Source organism: Argiope bruennichi, chromosome 4, assembly GCF_947563725.1.
Source record: "Argiope bruennichi chromosome 4, qqArgBrue1.1, whole genome shotgun sequence".
In the NCBI taxonomy this organism is placed as follows: Eukaryota; Metazoa; Arthropoda; class Arachnida; order Araneae; family Araneidae; genus Argiope; species Argiope bruennichi.
Window position 1 is genome coordinate 43,645,234 of NC_079154.1, and position 21,204 is coordinate 43,666,437.

Here is a 21,204-nt window from a genome sequence, read left to right on the forward strand (position 1 = left end):
AAAATCTTTTTTACACGCACGCACACACATGTGCACCCCCCCCCCACACACACACATATAGTTACAAATTCAAAGCATAAATATAAGGAGTAATCCCTTTTACACTTTCAAGCGTACTACCATTGTTATAAAATTTAATTTTATAGTGCAGTAAATAACAGTAAGACTCTTTAGACATATTTGATTCAATTTAACTCGGATCAAAAACTGAGATAAATTGCTCGTCCCATTTTTGCGTTATTGTTTTACCTACTCATATATAAAAGGCAGATTAGGCCAGTTCCAAATTGTGACATGGGTTTAATATGCTAATTTAAAAGCATTATATTATGTTATGCTTTTGAAGTATCGTATTTACAAACACTATCCGAAACATTTTCCGAACTACACTATCCGAACAAATCCGAAAATATTTCGTTCGGATTTGAAGATTGTATTGAATATTAGGCGATTGCAACTTTTTTCTTTCAATACTAATTATTCGAGAAAATGAAAAGGCAGTAAAAGATTCAACCAATTTTGTTCAGTTCAGTTATTCTAGTATTCTTTCTGAAACTACATAAAAACAATTTTGGAATTGAATTCGCAGTTTACAGTTGTAGCATTATCTAAAGCTAATAGCAATAAATATGGAAGTTTTGAAGGTTTGAATAGATTTCATTCATTCTGGATGGATTTTCTCAATTCAAGAAAATCATGAACACGTAAAATCGGTACATGTCACTATTTTTGATTCGTTATCTAGTTCACCGTTTATTCCAAAGCATGTATTTGTTTAGTAGTTTAAATATTTTGAAAGCTGTATAGAGTATTTGAATGTTTCGACATCTCTTTATGTTTTGAACTCTTTGATATCGATCTTTCATTTATAAGCACATTAAAAACGAAAATACTTTCTTCATCTGTGTTTCGATATCCATGTGAAAGGCTTGATATTAAAATATTTTCTTTCACACATTTTCAACAGTATAAATATATTATCTTGAAAAAAGGTAATAATGATGTTAATTATAAAAATGATGCAAAATGAATTCAGTAATACAAAATCTTTAGAACTATTTGGCATGCATATATTGCATTAAGATTTATTTACAAAACATTATACAAAACATAAATTAAAAATAAATCCCTGAACTTTGAATTAAATACTTAAAAATTCAAAAAAAAAAATAATTTTGTTGATATTTTTTGAGGGAAATAGAGAACTAGTTAATAAAAGCAACTTGTCGAAAATTAAAATAAATTCTTAAAATTCATAAAATTTCAAGAACAATAAATCTAATAAATGATTCTTGTTTGCTGATATTCTTAAGGTAAGATAAGAAGAAAAACAAATCCAGACAGAGCCACGGCAAAATGGGGTATTAGATAACATCGGCACAAAACAATCGCACCGAACTAAAAGACAATAGCGACACTTGTCGATACCAAATTCGAAAATTCCAAAGCCCTCTAGGAAAAGGTACAAAATGTATCAAGTAGAGCAGCAGCTACCAAGCCAACAAAATCATCATAAAAGTTCTCCGTTTTCCTGGAAATAGTAGACAGAAAAAAACAATAAAAGAGACAATGGCATAACAATACAATAAATAACGTTAACAAAAAAAGTTACAATGCAATTAGATTCTTACGGTAACTATAACCAGCTACTCCGACCCGCTACTAAGGCACATATATAAATCTGCTTGATCGGACCACCTCGACAGCAACACTGGACGGGACTATGGTTGAGTCTTAAGGACCATACCCTGCCACAATACAACCCTTCCCATGGGAAGCATGTCCTGTCATTTGTAGGAGGTAGACTTTCCCCACCATTTCTGTCCCCAGGTGGGGAGGCATTCTTAAAATAACCTGAACAATATATCCACTACTCCGACCAACCTGAAGGCATATGTAATATTCTGAATGGCTGGACCAACGAGACTTCAACAAGGTACAACCCTTCCCTTGGGAAGTACGTTCCGTCATCGATGGGAGGAGTCGATCCCACCTTTTTCTGTACCCATCAGAGTAGCGAGAACCAAACACAAAACTGGATGCTTCTTATCTTCATTTTAGAAATGCCACCCGCCAATGGAACTCACATTCTTAAGGTACTCACTAACTGACTACTCCGATCCGCCACTAAGACACACGGATAAATCTGATTAACCAGACCTCCGCGACAATAACACTGGCATTGAGTCCTAAAATGCCATAACCAGCCACAGTTCAACCCTTACCCTGGGACGCACGTCCTCTCATCGATAGGAGTTAACTTACCTCCCCCCCGACTATATCTGTACCCACCCGGGTACCGAGAACCAACCGAAATTCTGGTAGTTTCTTATCCTCATTTCTGAGATCCTCCACTGGTGGGAGATATTCTTAATGTAAAGAAAAATTAAATACGTACTATTATATTGTTTAAAATATAATTATACAAACGATTATACTTAGATTAAAAAAAAAGAAATGTTTTGTGCAATAAGTTAATAAACATTAAAATAATATAAAATTAAAATCCTTTATATAACTAAGCGAATTTTTCACTTAAAAGTTTTGATAATTTGAATAATGTTACCTTTTCTAAAAGCAAATCCTGCAGCGTCAAATGTTTTAGTCCTTTTAAATCATCCAATAGCCTTTTTAAAGCTTCAAGTAGTTTTCCTCCTGTGCCGTAAACTTTCTCCCTTCCTTGTGAAACCTCAGGATCCAACTCACATCCGAATGTAAATTCAAAAGTTCTGATCATGTTCAGAGATTCGAAGTTTTCACCATAATATGATAAAATTGTCATAAACTCGTATAAATTGTAGAAATTTTCCATTTTCTGTATGATGAGCCTTCTGACACCACGCGCAACCCTATGTAGACAAAGTTGTGTTCTGTGATGATCTAACACATATTGATCTCCCATATAGTAATTGTACTTTCTTCTAGTTAGAGTCCTATCACCTAGTACAAAGGTTTCCCAAACTCTTTTGGAATAAAATATCCTGTTCCAGTTTCGACAAACCTGAAATAAATAATATATGCATTAGGATTATGGCTTTTTTATGATTTTAAACAAAAGAGTATAATACATCTGTAGAAAGTGTTATTTGAATCAGGGTCGTATAGAAAAATAAAAATAAGGCTTTTAGAAACGAAGATACAATTCAAGATATTTTAGACATAAAATGAGAAAGGAGGTAAACAAAAGGAATTTGAAATTCTTGTAAAATTACTAAATATCTCATAAAATAAATTTTGAAGTATGATTGACTGAATCCTAGTATGAAATTAAATCACGTTTTTTGGTAAAAACTTTATTGCTAATGTTTATCAAACATTTAAACTGAGAAACCTGATGACACAATTTATAATGTTACGCATTTCGCCGCCGGGTTCGCTTGATAGTGGGTGTATGGTGTGAGAACACAATCAGCAGGTCTCAGTTGCAAACAACGACGTTTATTTACACGAAGAACACGAGTACACAGACGAAAAAATATTTAAAACCGAGACGAATACAGAACAGCACACTAAGACAGATAGTAGCTCGCAAGTAGTAATCGGCCGCAGCTCACAAAGTGGCCAGGCAGAATCCAGCAGGAGAGGGGATCCTCGGAGATTCGCTCTACGGTCTCTCCAACGACTGAACTTCTCACTGTCTCCTCGCTTTAGATACCGACCCACTACTTCTCACAACTGGCAGCTACACACAAGATACGACGCTGCTTCCACAGTAGACAGCATGACTCGGCACACAGCACTCGCTCCACACAACGCTGGCACTTCACTGTTGCTTCACTATCCTGTTGAAGACTAGTTACTTGTCAACGACTCCGACTGCAATTCAATTCACGACAGCGACGAGCTGCAGCACACAAGGAAAATAATAGGGGCGCCGGCACCCGAAGGGCACCGTCTCCGATCGACTAAAACCTGGGGAACATTTCGAAATGGTTTAGACAGAAGTGAGGAAAAGTCTTGAATGAAGTTGGGTGGAAAGGAACATCGTCTTATGTAGTATCGAGGAGATGTAGGAGCGGGCGAATCAGAAGTCTTGTTCTCGGCGGTGGGCGTGGTCAGTTAGGTGTTCAATTTTCTGGGATGAGAGCGTCTATGATGATGAGAAGTTTTTCTTGCCTGTTTTTTTGGGGTTTTTTCCCTAAGTCTTATGGCCTATAGGATATTGGGGAATTCAATCAGAAGTTCTCTGATCTCTCTGAGGTCGTTGAGGTGGCTCTTCATTTCTTTAATGTCGTCTATTTCGCCTGTTGAAGTAGCTTGGGGAGGCTGTGGCCGTCTGGGTTTTGGACTTTGGGAGATGGTTTCTTGGTCTCTTGGGGGGTTAGTTTCAATGTTTTGTGGATTTCTTCTATTGGTAACTTCTGCATAGGATCTTTTGGGGTAATTTTCTGTTGGAATTTGGGCTCTTGGGATTGCAGGACATCGACGACCTGCAGCTTGAGAGTGCCGGTCTTTTATAGTTCCCGGGAGGCGGGCCGAGAACCTTCTCAGTCAATAAGGATGTATCTGGGTGTATCTCTGTTCCTGTTGGATGGATCGTGAAAATTCTTGAAGTTTCCAGCTTTATCCATTTTGTAGCCAAATTCGCCATATTCGTCGCCAAGCACTGAAGTCATAAACGCGTCACCCGATCAGTTAAACGATGTCATGATCGTTAAAATAGTATTTCTTACGATGGCACTATTCGTGCTGGGAAGCAAAATTACAGGTTCGTAACAATAAACTGAATAAATAAAATACTTGATATATTTCTATTTTCTTGAACATTATTTGAATAAATAACTTTAAAATTGTTTTGATATTAAGGACTTTATAGTTAAAAATTTCAAAAATATAAACGGAGGAACACGATGAAGCAATTTATAAGTTGAATTAATAAATTACCTGATATGTTCGAATTTTCTTGAACATTAACATTTGAATAAATTACTTCAAAATTATTTTAATAGTGTCTCATGATGAATTTTTCATTTAAAAACTGACCCTATGAGTTAAAATGTAGAACCCATCACTAAAATATAGGGAACAAGGAATGACTCCATCCTTTAAAAAACAAGGTTCTTTCCATCAGCTATTGTTTACGTGACATTATTAAAATAAACGCGTTGCACTTTTTTGGCTATAGCAATGAAAAATGCGCTGTGGTTTGAAAAATATAAATTGCAATAAAGCTATTTGGAGCATTGGGCAGTGAAGGCTTTTACTCCAATACTAAAGTCTCTAAAATCGTTTTGATCAACTAAAGATGTTATATATTTTTATTATTATGAATCTTCGATTTATTGTCTTGCTCATACATACTAGACCAAGTAAGATTAAAGCCATCTTGCTCTTCATCATTTGCCTATTAGTGAAGGATTAACTATATTATATGAACTAGCTAGAACTATTCTAGGTGATTATATGAATTATTCTAGGTGAATTCAAAAACTGATAAAAGAGGTTTAGATTTAGAAATCTATCAGTTGCAATTTTAAATTTAAAATATTTTCATTGAAGTATTTCATTATTTGAGGAAATTAATCATTAACTAAATATTTGGATGAATATCAGAAGGTTTTATTATTAGTTATATCTTTTTAGCGAATGGTTTGGTTATTTAATATATAAACACACTGGTGTTAAATGCAATGAACAATATTTCTATAGATTGCACTTCAACTGAACGTATTTAATTTAACAAATGAGTCGCGATAATACCCTGGATTAACCTCAAATTAAGAAAATTGAAACAATCGATTAATTTTGGCATAAATTCTTATCATAAAATTGAATGAAAAATGTCAATCTGACGTCTACCAAAGAAATATGTTAAAAATCAGTCAGAATTATTATTGAATAACTTCTCTAAATTAAATAAGGTAATAATATAGAAAATATTCTAAATCATAGTTGAACTTTCTTTGCAAACATTATACCACACATTAATATAATTAATTATTATTTAGTGTTGAGAAGTTCAAAAGAGCACTTTACTTCGGAAAATTTCCAAGAATGTGTCAAGAACTTGTGTGGTGAGTACGTCAAGTGATTCTGATGAACAATAACAGTATAGTATGCCTAAATGTTACGTAAAGGTGTTACTTTAAGATATGTAGTAAAAGCCAATATTTTACTGAGTCTAATTTTTAGAAGAGTAAAAGAACATTATTTTTGTGTAAAATTATTTAATGAAATTTTAAAAAAATATTTTCGTTGAAGATGATTTAGTGTATTATATTTATATTATACTAGCCGCCTTTGGCGACCAGCCGGTTCGCCAATCTTAATGTTCGTTTAAATTTTAATAATTAAATAGGTTTAACCGGAGTTTAACCCCCTTCTTCGCCAAGTTGCGATAACGCACCAAAGCTGGCAATCTTTATTATGCACTATAATTGAACATCTGCTTCTTTGCTTTTGAACATTTCGCAAGGCCGTTGTTTGCGATTTTTAAAAATTTCGCCAAGCAGGGGATAAAACTTCGGTCGTACCATTAAACATTTTACGCAATTCCAACTTTAATAGATTCTTCAGCAAAATATTTTAAAACTTCAAATTTTGATAGTCATATAATTCACTCATAATATTATAAAGGCCTTCAGTTATTGCGTGATATATATCTCTCTAATTTTCTGTTACCCCTCGTAGAAATTATGCTTTAAATTACAGTGTAAATGATTAATCTGCAATTAATATAATATTTTTTACTGAAACAAAGCATTTTTTTTTTTAATAATATGATTACTGATAATAGAGTCACTGCGCGTTTAAACTTTATGGTCACTAAAGAATATCTTTCTTAATTTATGTAATATCTCAAGAATTTGTCAACAAAAATTTCTCAGATTCATCATGAACAGATCGATTCATTAACAATGTTTAATTTTAAATGCATCAAACACTAAGAAAATAAAATGAATCGTTTAAAATAATCGGTCGAAAACAGGTTTAAAAAAATCTACTTAAAAAACGATGTACTTAAAACTATAAGCATATACAAAAAATATATAACTAACATAAATACATTTTACTTACAAAAGCATGCAACTAACCTAAAAATAATTTAAATCGTAGGTTGCTTGTCATGCCAACAATCAGAACAATGCGCATGCGTGGATTTTCTTCGCCAGTTACGTCAACGCAAATGCGTAAATTTTTCTACGCCAGTTGGGGTAACGCTATGCAGATTAGACATTTTTAATTTCCTTTATTCTGTGTTATTTTAATTCAAAAGTACTTCAGAATGAATGTGAAACATGGATTAATTAACAATGTTTAATTTTAAATGCATAAAACATTAAGAAAATAAACAGAATCGTTTGAAATAATCCGTCGAAAAATGTTAACCCTAGCCTAATTACTGTTGGGAGAAAAAAACAACTGATGCCTTACTTATTTGGCGATGGAGAAAATGGAAGATTTTTTTGGCGGAAAAGTTGGCGTTGGGAAAAATGAAAGATTTTTTTGGAGGGAAAGTTAGTTTTTAATTAATAATGGACTACCCCTAACATTTAGGGGGATGAAAAATAGATGTTGGCCGATTCTCATAGATACCGGATAAGCACAAAAAATTTCATCAAAATCGGTCAAGCCGTTACGGAGGAGTATGGCAACGAAAACTGTGACACGAGAATTTTATATATTAGATTTGGAAGGAAGCTTGCATGTTATAAACAAATCTTTCATCTATAATCTATTATCTTCATGTTTTTGACTAGATTATAATGATGAGTTCTGTGAATATAACTTATTTTCAAAGGAAATAAAATTAATACTAAGAACATTTCACATAGAAAATAATATATTACGCATAACATTCGAGACAGAAGAGATTTTAATTTAAAATATATACTATTTGTTTAACAATAACAAAATTAGAAAAATTTAATTGAACCTTATTTAAAGTCAATATTGGAATGTGAAAGAAAATCTCATATTAGTTCGTTATTGTATTACGTCTTCAATTAAAATAGTTAACTTAAAAAAGTAATTGAACATTTCTATGAAATGCATTTCTCAGAAACTGTCCAAATAATAATTAATAATATAAAAATATGTTTTCTTCAAACGCATAAATTTAAATATTTAAATATTTTCTTTTATATCTTCTCTTTTTTACAAATATTCGAAATAAGTTGAAAGAATTTCGAATTTTGCAGATATTAAGGGGTTACAAACATAAAGGGATTCTATTATTGATTAAATGCTAGTTTTCAACTTTCAATTAAATTATGTTTCATAAAAATTAGTCCATTCCTATGACATGCATTTATTTTATCTTTCTAAATGATATGAATGTAAAGTATACTGTATTAACGAAATTAAACGGATGATATTTAGACACCTGACGTTCAAAATTTACAGGATATATCATGCAAAATTTACAGGATATATCATGATCAAATTCTGAACACAAATGCTCTTGAGCATGCGTTCAAAAGTTAGTAGTGATAGATCTAATATGCAAACCTGCTTTGATTTCATACGTAAAAAAAAAAAAAAAAAAAAAAAAAAAAAATATTTTTGCTAAAGATAGAAAATGAGGTCCGGAGCTTTTAATTGATATAAATTTGAAATAATGTAAATATGAAGAATTTTTTTTCATTCAACCATGATTTTATTAGATATAATGCTAATAGAAACGGAATCAATATTAGTCGTCAAGCACTTTTACTTGGGAAATAACAATGTGTCTACATCGCTCAAGGAATTGCGGCAAGTATTAAGTCATACTATTATTTCAAACTTTCAATGATTGATTTTTGCATTTTAAAGACGCTCTCAAAAAAACCCCCTTTTTTTTTTTGTATGGCTACAATGTATGAAAAACAAGAAGGGGGAAAGGCCGATCATCTTTAACTTCTATTTAGTATTCCCCGTACTTGCTGCAATGGTTTCTATTGATCTTGAACTAGTTAGTTCTTTCAGCCGCACTTGCAAGTGTTTGAAAATGCTTTCTACATTCCGTATTATGAAACCAATGTATATTAAGACATCTCCGAAAATTTCCCTTCCAGAGTTATATACAGGGCGTATTTGAAGAATGAATCCGTTGAAGGGCAATTTTTTTACTAACCGTAAATTTAAATATTTTTTATTGATTGAAATTAATTTCAAAAAGTGATTCATTAAGCGTTTCAAGCTATTAGTCACAATGGATTTACAATATAATGACTTTTGTCAATTCCTTCATATAATTAATACATTTTCAATTTCTTATAAAAATATTAAAGAAATTAAAGATACATTTTAAAAAGTAAAAAAAACAAACAGAAAAAACCCTTCTTTTTAATAAACATTTATTAAATAATTTAAATCTATAAAAATAAAAATAAAAGTAAACCATTTAGTACAAAAATAAGATATATATGCCCTTTTTGAAAGTTCGTAGGATGGTACACCTGCTAAAGTATTGTCCTCGTTACCTCATCAACATCCAGAATTGTAAAATAAACCTCATTAGCTTATCAGCATCCATAATTGTAAAACAAAACCTCGTTATCTAATCAGCATCCATAATTGTAAAATAAACATTGTTAGCTTATCAGCATCCATAATTGTAAAATAAACATTGTTAGCTTATCAGCATCCATAATTGTAAAACAAACCTCGTTAGCTTATCAGCATCCAGAATTGTAAAATATACCTCGCTAGTTTATGAACAGCCAGAATCCTTGTAAACCATAACTTGGTATGGCATTAAATAATTGCAAATGATCACATATTCTATGAATAAGCGTTGTTATTTTCTCAATTTTTTTTGGGGGGGGGCGATCTTATCTAATAACTTATTTCAGGTATCACAGCATGTTGTACAATACAGCGCAGCATTATAATATATTATTCAATATTCAACAATATTACACAACATTCAGAATATTTTTAATACTATATTGTACAGAATACATGCGTTGCAGGATGAGATATTTTATTATCGATATTCTTTATTTTTATATAATCTTAATGTTGAAGTCTTATAATCAGACAACTAATATTATTTGTGCAATGAAATATAGGACATATAAATGGATCAATGGCCATGATGAATATATAAAATTTTGAATTGTTCTAAGTTTTTTAATCTATAAATTCAGATTTGTAAATTCTAGACTTATGGATTTACTCTTTCTAGTTTAAATATAGAACAAACGTATACTGTAGAGGTAAATTATTTGAAGGTTAACAGATAAAAAGCAGTAATATTCTGAAACTAACCACCTTCATTGATCATTTGGTCGTGTATCATATAAATTTATCTGGAATAAATGAAATCCACCAATAGCTTTCTTATATATCAATTTCTATTGCTAAATCATAGAGATTACTTATCTGGAGACGGTTAAATTTATTTTGATGCTCAATTAAACTTATTGTTTGACGGTTATTCATGTTAATTTGATTGCAACTTATTTCCTCTGATTAAAAGGGAGCTTCGTTGGCACAGTGAGCCTTCTTCCCAATATTTCTAATGATATTTTGCAATTCCATTAAATAGTTAAACGAAGCGTTGAATTAAGAACAGCTATACATTCACTTAAAGAAACATCAATGTTCTTACGGAGATATGCTTGTATCTGACTATTACTATTTGATAATAAGTAATGATAACAATTTCCGTGTCACTTGCGTTATTGTTTTATGTTTATAGTAATTGACAGTTTAGTTTCTATGAAGTTATGTAATACAATTTACTTTTATCAAATAAAATTGCATCTCAGATTTCTTCTAGACAAAAAAAAATCTTCTAAAAATTATTTGGAAAATATTTTAGGAAAAATTTATTTTTTGAGTTGCTAAACAATTTATTAAAATTTGTATTTCTTTCGGCTTTTATTTTTCCTGGCACTTGCTCCTGAGCAGTTGTTGAGATGCACAAATCAGGTTTTATCTTAGCATATTTGAAGATGTCAGTGAAACACCGAATTAAATGATGTGTCTTACCAATTCGGCTGATCTTTAAAAATCTAGAAGAAAATGCCTTTAATTCAATAGTTCTCAACTGTTAAAACTTTCTTTAAGAGGCAAGCTGAATTATAAACTATTTTTTGAAAATGTGCCGAAAAGTGAAATGTTGTAGCGAAAAGAGAATTATATATTTAAATAAATGTTAACATTTTTATCTTGATTCTAACAGTAAGATTCTATGAAAATATATGTATTTGTATCTATACCTGTCACTAAATTATATACCGGTTTTTTTCAAGATTTTTGAAATAAATAATATATTCATCTTTTTTGAAGGGAGTTTATTGGCGCACGAAATGTTTATGATTAAACTGCATCAAACATATGGTGAGAGTTAATCCTGTTTTAAAAGTTCGTTTCTAAATTGCATCATTTTCCGTAACGCATCAACCTGTAAAATATGCTGAGAGTATAGTAAAATACAATCTAATAGTTAATTAAGAATCATATAAAAATTTAAAAGCCAATCATTTTTAAAAAGATAAATATATGGAGATGGGGAACTTTATTAAGAATGGGAATTTAGAATTAATTATATTGGAATATTAGAATTTAATTTGATGTGGGGAGAATGAAAGAAGCGAATGCGCTGATTATCGAATATGGACAATCTATTAAAATGTGAAGAATCGTCATAGGAGACATAGACATAATGTAGATTGAGGTGCAGATTCTCCCAACACAAAGTGTTTATGTTTGAACCGTGTATGGCCAAACTGGTAAGAAATTCTTAAACTTGTAAGAATTGTGTCAAGTTATCTGCTAGGCAAATAAGGCCAGCAGTCGATTAGATGTTTAATTGTTTTAAGTTTAATTGCTTTTTTAATTGCCCATGTTGGATTGTAATTATTGCATTCCATTTCAAATGTAGACTGGATTTAAAGCGATTTTTAATATCGTTTAATGGAATAAGAGATTTTAATTTACTGGCAGCAGATTTTATTCTTTGATATTCAAATATCCATCTCTGCATTTCCAAGATGGATTAAAATTTTTTGAAATAAAAATATTATGGGTACCAACATGACATTAAGAGCAAATTCAAGAATCAGCTTTCATATCAATCGTATTAATTTATGCACTTTCATTGAAGTTTTTAAATATTTTAAACAATAATTAATGTATATAAAAAATTAAAATTTTATCAGCATATCTAGTACTTTACATTTGATGAAACAACAACAACAACAAAACTTTTCTAACTTCAAGATATTGTAAAGTATTTTAGGAACTCACACAAGGAAGTAAGTTACGCGAATACATTTTTTGATCTTTCATTCAATGTTAACGTTACATTTTTACTTTGATTCTAGTTGTAAGATAGTATGAACATACATATATTTGCATCTATAGATACCTGATACACAAATTATGTTACTGTTTTTGTTTTCAAGATTTTTGAAATATCTTACTTGTGTATCTAACATGGATGGACATTTTTTGGAATAAAAATGATATTTTGTGTAGCAGCAAGATATTAAGGGCAAATTCAAGAATCTACTTTCATATGAAACAGATTAATTTATGCACTTTTTATTGAATTTATTTATATATTTTAAATGCTACTAATACAAATGGACAAATAAAAAATAAAAGTCTTATCAGCATATCTACTTTACGTTTGATGAAACAACAACAAAAATAAAACTAACTTTCCTAACTTCAAGATATTGCAAAGTATTTTAGGAACTCACACAAGGAAGTAAGTTTCGTGAATATATTTTTTGATCTTTCATCCATCACTCACAGATGATGTTTATGTTTACATCAGTTTTAAATAAGCTTTGGAGGCGGCAGCAGTTTCGAAGGTTTGCAGAGAGAGAAAACTAAAAGCAATATTTATCTTTTCTCCTCTGTTTACTCGCATAAATTCAAATGTTTCTGGGAGATTCTTCTAAATTTATATTCAATTTTTAGCGTGTATATATTTATCCGAGATATCATGCATATTTCATACCCGGAGCTGATCCTGAGCTAAAAAGAATTGCGCAAATACACTATCTTTGAACAATTCAGTAAATGTATCTTATTAAAAAAGGCAAAAGAGATAAGGAGGAAGTGATAATGTTTTCTTTATTACTGCACAAAATTTTGATTTTAATCTGAAATATGATTGTAAAAAGGCTAATGATTTTTTTTTTTTACTTTTATGTAATTAAAATATTTTTTTTTCATTTTATGTAACTAAAAACTAATGTAATAGAATAAAGTAAAGAAAAAAAAATTAAAATTTGTAATCGTCAAAAAATTTGAACTCAGATTTTTGACAAATTTTTGAACAATTCAATAAATCTATTCTATTAAAGAGGAAAAGGAGATAAATAGGAAGTGATAATGTTTTCTTTATTATTGCAAAAAAAACTGTGAATTTAATCTAAAATGTGAAGTGGCAATGGGCTAATGATTTTTTTTAAAATTTTATGTAACTAAAATAGAATGGGGCAAATAATATATACTAAAAAAAATCTGTAACCATCAAAAAGTTTGGTATCGGGATTTTGATGAATGTCTGATTCAGATCACTCTTTTTCTTCCTAAGGCCAAATAAAAAAATTTTGAAATTATATCTGTCTATCTGAGAACAGGATAACTCATACATTACTTGAGCTAAGAGCTAAACGAATGAAATTTGGAATATTTTTTTACTCCAAATTTATAAAATTCTATCACATTTTGAAGGAAATCCATTTAGAGAACGTGTGGATTTAACAAGGAATAGGTAAATAACTAAAACAAGGTAGATAAATAAAAGGAATAGAACTTGATGGATACAATTTGGTACATAGACATGACATCTAAAGTGTAGGTTCCAATCATAGTTGAAGCAAAATCCATCAAGGAACTGTTTGTCAATCTGTTCATCATATGTATTAAATGTGATAGCTCAAAAACGCAGTGAATAAATATAGGAAATTTGATAGTGGTTTCATAGCTACAATTGTAGTTTTGTGTCAAATGTTGGTTTCAATCATCCAAAAAATGCATCCAAAATACACACTCCTATTTAAAATAATTTTGGAGTATGAAGTTAATGTTTACTCTTTGGTGATTGTTAAAGCTTACCTTTCCTTACCGTTCAGAAAATCAGCCTTTGGGGAATTGTTTAAGTTTAATATTTTTAAATTTAAGTTCTCTGTTTTTAAATTTATGCAGGTTAAATTTCTTAGTTAAAGTGCATTTTGCCAATATGAAATAACGCATGGTACAAAAACATTCTTGTTAAACACACAATAGAATTAAAAATTATATGAAAATATGAAATAATTACTTAACGAAACGCAATAATTTATTTGGAAATAAAAATATTATAATGTTATTAAGAAAATTTTTATTTTTATCGGGCTATTTTATTTCAGTTAGAATACAGGTATCGTTAGTAATCATTTGTTTACTTATGCGCTTTTGTATATTCAAGCCACTGAAAATGTCAGTGAAAATGAATGATACAAAGAAAGTAATCATCCCTTGTAAGTTAATAGTAATATAACCCTTATAATATAGTAAAAATAACAAAATTAGTTTTTCGAAACATGCATTTAAGAGACCATTTGATTGAAAATTCATTTTTTTATATATTCAGAGATAAGAGAATGCTATCCATTTAGGATATGAAAAGTTTAAATATTTTCCGCCATACTCTTCAAAATTACACATACCTACCTGGGAGGCATAATATCGCTCTCGTATGGAAAGCCTGGAAAATATATCCTCCAGAAGTATGTCGGGCAAAACATTCCATTTTGAGTAACAAGCGTCATCCACTTCATATCTGGCTTTTGTTTTTCTCCGAACGGAGATTGGCTTGCTTTGACCGAAGTCTAATTCAAATATTTCTTCCTGCTCAGGAGCAGAATATATCATCGCCTGAAGTCGATTGGACATTTTGAGCCTGAAAGAAAATAAAAATATGATGGTACTGGGTGTATTTTTGAATTAACATTTTTTTTAATGATGACAGAGATTCAAATAGTCACATTTGACAAAAAAAATAATGTGGTGATGTTATATGAGATATAACATCATCATTTGTATTACAGTTTTGTAACCGAAAAGAAAATATGAAAGTATCTTTAAAATTTTATTTTTTTATTTATTCGAATTTTCAGCTTAATTTCGAATTTGATAAGTGTTTACATTTCAGTTGCACTGTAGATTCAGTGCATAATGACGTTAAATATATTAATGAATAAATAAATAAATAATAAAAAAATGAGTATAAAATCTTTGTATCGTGTCATTTTGTATCGAAAAATTGTGGCAATAGGGTGATGTCCAAAGGCTTTTAGGAGAGCTAATTGTTTATTGTTGCAATTATTTCTCCTAAAAACATTAATTGCTGAGCTTTAATTGTTTTACAACAAATATAACTTTGGTAATGCTTCATAAAAAAAATAATAATAATAATACTGTGGTGATATTGTATGACATATATTGTTTAATATCACAGTTTTGTACCCGAAAAGAAATGTTTGCGTATCTTGAAAATTTTATATTCTTAATTTTTTGAATTTGATTTGAATATTTAGCTTATCATCGAATTTGATCTTGGTTTAATTATTAAATTACCCCGTAGATTCACTGTGTAGTGACGTCAAGCACGCTAGTGAATAAATAAATAATAGAAAAATGATTATAAAATCGTTGAATCATTTCATATTTTATAGGAAAATTGCTGCAATAGGGTGATGTAGAAATGTTTTTAGGAGATCAATCGCTAATTGTTTTATAACAAAATTTTCAAATAGTCACATTTGACAAACAAAAAAAATAGTTTTTTGAAATATTGTGATGATAATGTATGATAGATATATATTGTTTTGTATCGTCTTGTAACTGAAAAGACAATTTCCACATATCTTACAATTTTTTTTTTATTTATACGAATTTGATTTGAATTTTTAGCATATCTTCGAATCTGATCATAGTGTAATTTTCAATTAATCGTAGATTTAGTGTATAATGACTTCAAACGCACTGATGGATAAATAAAATAATGAAATTAAAACAAATATAAAATATTTGATTCATTTCATGTTGTATCGGTAATATACTGCAATAGGGTGATGTCCTAATATATTATGGAAGAATTATCGTTAATTGTTATTAACAAAATATAAACTTGGTAATGTTTTTAAAGATATGTGCTATTAAGATTTCCTTTTATAGAATTAATTTTACAATATTAATTCTGCTTTATACTAAACGTCGCATTGCTGGTAGTTGACTAACATCATTTTGACATAACGTGCAAATTTTGAGACATTCATTAGTTCAATTTATCGTCTAACAACTACATACATTTTCAAGATGTGTCCAAACATTTTAGTTAGAGACACAGCTTTAATCTAACAATTCCTAACTGTATTATATTTGTATCGATTTTGGTGATCAGTATTATCGCCGAGAATATTAAATTTTCAAGAAATTAGGCAATTAATTTTGAATGTTGTAATTTGAATTCTATCCTTTTTTTAGAATCCTCAAAAATGTAAATAAAATGAAATCAAACTTATGTGAATTATTTCACTCGCAAATTGAAGAATTCATATATTTTAAAATAATAACAAAAAACGAAAATCATACTTCTGAGTGAGGGGAAATTATAGGAAGTAATTTTTAAACAAAAAAAAATCAGAAGCATGCTATTACATGGTGAGATGAAGAAATGAAATTAATATAAATTTCACAATAAATGATAAAAGTACTCTTATGCATTATACATCAAATTGATTCTATGGTATTCATTAAAACTAAATAAAAAAAGCAATTATACGGAAATGAAATTCGAATACTTTTGTGTTCCAAAATGGAATAAAAATATTTTTAGATATAATTTGATGATACAAATTTTATAATTTTAACTAAACAACCGTAAACCTGCTTAAATTTTAATTAACTGTTGATGAAATATTGTCAAAGAATTTCTTTTTGTTTTAAATAGCAAGCATGACAGTTTCCATTAACATCTGGCAAAAATATAAATTTGTAAAAATTACATTCATATAAGCATTCATTCACCTTTATACATATACACATAGGTATGAAACATTTTCTTCTATTTCAAATTTCGTGCAATATTTTACTTTTGTTTCCGTTTTAATAATCGGCAAATCATTCCTAAACCTAGAAATTAATTTTGCCGATTAATTATTGACACATTATGATTTTACATCTATTGTTATTTCAGTTAAGAAATTTGAGGGCACTTCAGATAGTTTGAGAGTCCAATCAATTTTGGATTTTTAAAATATTGCAAGTTTTACTCAACTACAGATTTAAATATAAATACTTCTGAATTCCATACGCGAAGCTTATTAATGAAGTCTTATATGAAGATAAAACTTAAATCTTAAAAAAACTAGACAGCATTCCTATTATTTTGGAATTTAAATTTTAAGGTGGTAAATTTATATAACTGCGAATTCTTCATTGAAATTATTCCAAGTATGTTACTCATTTGATAATACAATTTTGTGATAAGTGACTAAGTTAAAAAGTCACATTTTTTGAGAAATTAGGATTTTTTTTAAAATTTAATATTCTTAATGTTTGGATAGATTTCTGAATAAAATCGTTTGAATTTTGTGTCTTTTATTTTTTAGCAAGTTCCACATACTTTTTTATTTACTTTTATATAAGTTTTATGGTCATTACACATGTTTAATTAATATTTTCTGAAATTCCAATTTTTGGTAGAATTTTCTTACGAAAGACAACATAAATTACATTATGATACACATTTTTTGTTAATTTTGATATAATAATTTCTCAATTAGTCCTACAATTCTTCAACTAGTAAATAAGTAAATTATTTGAAAAGTGAACAAAAATACTCTGACATATTTTCATGACCAAGTTTTTTAATTAAAACTAATACAAAAATGATACAAGAAAAAAACCTTACAAGGGAAAATGAAGGTGAATTTAGCGAGAAAATTAAATCATATTTTCATTCACGATTTTTATTATTTTAACATATAAGAACAATATATCAATGCAGAAATTTATCGGTTTCCTTAAATATTTAACAAAGAGCTTAAACTTTTAAAGGAAAAGGATTTAAGTGCTACTGTTAGCAACAACAACAATAAAAAAATGTTGCCGAGTTTTTTGACCTGGAAGTCATGAAACTCTGTCTTCCCTAAAGTCTCAGAAAACACTTTCGTAAGAGTAAGTTAAATTTACATTTGTTTAATTCATGCCTTTTATTATATTTATTTTCTTACTTCTTTTTCGCCGTTGTTCTATCGCAAGTCACAATACTCTGGCGAGATGCCAATGTCACCGTAAGAAGTTCTTAAGAAGTCTGTGCTATTTCTAATGGTGAGTAAAGAGGAGACAAGGAGTTAAATTTAACTTCTTACTTTCAGTTCGTAAGTCTACTACGCTTGCGTAAATTTTATGGGTTTGCATTTGACTGCGATATAAGTTCGAAACAAAATTCATGCAAATAATTTTATTCTAAAAATGAAATTCTTTCCTTAAGTAGTATGATAAAATTTACAAATTATCAACAACTCATAAAAATACAGATATCATTTAAAACTTTTTGACATATTTATAGAGTATTATATGCACGATTTATTTGACTTAGTTGCTTTTTATTTTTAACTTATTATCTAATTAAAAATTTTCTTTTAAAAAATGAGCAGAAATATATAAAAAAATAATCTGTCATTTTAGTATATCTTTCACGTTTAAAATTTTCATATAAAGTGAATATAAATATTATTTAAGTTTTCTTAAGCACTATATGCTGATCAATATACCAAGATTTCTTTTCATTATTATGGGAATTTTGCTGAATACTGAAATTGTTCTAAAAACTAGCCATTTATCTTAAGCGATTAACAAACTATCTTAAAATTTTATAAAGTACTCGTATTGTTTATATTGAATGAAAAAAACACAGGCATGTTAAAATACAACTATTAAAATACATTTCATAATGCCATATTACATAAAAACTTAATATTTGTGACTTCTTCTTTTACTCTATCTAAACAAAAAGATTTATAATTGTTTCAGCTTTTGAGACTTATAATAACGATATGGAAATAAACTTATTTATCTTTAAAAAATAATTCTTATAGTTTGAAGCAATTGAAAGTTGAGAGCCTAGTGCATAGAAAGAAATGCTTCATTGTTTAGTTAAATTGTTTTTTGCTTAAAAGTATTGTATAAACATTTCGTATAATACATATATCGATACACACTAATTTATTTTTATTGCACATTTTTAGTATTTGTTTTTACCTTAAATATGTATACAATCGTAAAATAAATTGTGTAGTATTTACATTGTCTAATTCGTAAACAAAAGCTAGTATGATGCCATCTTATACTTCAAAAAATGTAATAAACAATTTTTTATCAAACCTTTATTTTGAAAACTCCGTGCTTTGTCGTTATCTTAATTAAAGTAACTGATGTTTTCTTTGAAATAAAAGATGATTAGAAGTACTTAAGGTCTTGCTTCAAGCTTGTATGAGGGATTACGTTATTTATAATTAATTCTGAATTTTCAAAGTTAGAGATTAATTTCTAAATTACCTAAATAACGTTAGCTTGAATGATATTAAGGGGAAACAAAGCTGAAAAGTGTAAAAGCGTAAAATGTCAGACTAAAAAAATGTCTTCGCTAAGGTTTCATAAATTCAGAGTTATTTTTTAATTTATTTTAAAATATAAAACAGGATAAATATAATTGGAATATAAGTTATACTATTCTTACAATATCCAAACTGTTTCAACTAAAATGCAATTTTTTAAATCTTATTCTTAGCATAAGAATTTTTTTTTTAATTGTTAAAAAAAATTGTTAATTGACATTGTAACACTGAATCATCACAGTTGCTGGCTGTTTAATTCCCGAAGGAAAAATTTCTTTGTCTACATATGAAAGAAAAAAAAAATAATTTTGGTCAGAAGTGCTTAATTTCGATCTACTTGGAAGCAAGATGAAAAATATTGTTATCATTATTGGCTATTTTTCTATAAAACAAAATATTATATGAACCAAAATTTTATATTTTAATCATTTTCAATAGCATATATTTTTTTATAAAATTGATGATATATTTACACGTAATATATTATCAATAATCAGTATGTTATAAATATTCATATGTTACGAATAATCATGCGTTACAAACGTTCATATGTTACAAAAATCACGTGTTACAAATAATCATACTTTATAATTGTTCATATGTTGCAAATAATCAGAAACAAAATTAAATAAATCATTATCATTACTTTTGTTGAAACTAAAATGAATCTTGTTAAGCAGAAGTGTTCTTTTCTAATTAAATTCATATTATTTTTGAAGAAGCTGTCATATTTGCTTTGCATACAAAACTATAAATTCACTGGTCGCTGAATTATCTCAATGCAATTTAAAATTGAATTTTGGATAACCCGGAAGCAAGATTGAATACATATTAGCGGTTACATTGGATTAGCATGTTTCCTTAAGTATAATTATCGCTCCTGATAGTAATCATAATTTTTAAGAAGTTTTGTTAGTAAGTGCAGGTTCAAATGCTTATTAAATTGGGTATATATTTACCATGCATAGAAGGAATATATCCACTTGCCTGTGGAGTTTGCAAGCTCAGAAAACCGCATCCTTCGGTACCGAATATTCGCTTTTAGACTGCAAAAACATTCGGCCGGAAACCTTGGCGTTTGTCCATTGGCATCGTAAAACTGTTTCGTAACTCTCTTACACGTCGGCAAAGTATTTACCTTTTTTTCTTTGGTAGAAATTGTTATATACAAACATATTTTACTTATCTACATCGGAAGCGTCATATTTAAATACTCAATCTTGAGCAAGCACCTCGCTCTCATTTTCGCGTTGGAATTCTTCCAAGTAGCACCTTCTGCTAAAACACAAACCAACTCAGCTATAAAGGACCCTGTTCCGTATAAATTAAACACTTGAGAAAACGCTTATGCAGAACGTGTAAGGAGTTTGAACTGGATCATCTTCGAAATTTGTTAAAGCCCAGCTGCTGCGTTGAAGGTTGTCGGAAACTTTTGAGGTCAATGTTAATTTATATCTCATAAGAGTGTTGTTACATCATCATGTCATAACTGAAAATAGCTTTTATCTGTATTTTCAAGTGCGCGAATATTTAAATACATAAAAAACACAGGATAATATTTTAGAAGTAACCTATTTTATTTTTTTTTATTTAAAACCAATTTAGTATTATTTTTAATTAATTTTAATGCCATTTATTTTTAACA

The 21,204-nt window shown here is 29.0% G+C and overlaps 1 protein-coding gene across 4 annotated transcripts in view; it reads right to left on the reverse strand.

Moving 5' to 3' along the window:
• Positions 1-20,663, reverse strand: part of LOC129967032 (F-box/LRR-repeat protein 3-like) — a 54,310-nt gene extending 33,647 nt beyond the window's left edge. For 2 of the 4 annotated variants that reach the window (XM_056081665.1, XM_056081668.1), the window contains exons 1-3: positions 20,519-20,656; positions 14,608-14,836; positions 2,567-3,001 (exon numbers count right to left, since the gene is read on the reverse strand). In XM_056081665.1, the coding sequence (XP_055937640.1) occupies positions 2,567-3,001; positions 14,608-14,836; positions 20,519-20,577 (723 nt within the window). In that variant the 5' untranslated portion in view covers positions 20,578-20,656. Of the gene's footprint in view, positions 1-2,566; positions 3,002-14,607; positions 14,837-18,173; positions 18,241-20,518 lie in introns of those variants that run through there. The other 2 variants (XM_056081667.1, XM_056081666.1) reach the window with 2 other exon arrangements.
• Between the last annotated feature and the right edge of the window lie 541 nt (positions 20,664-21,204).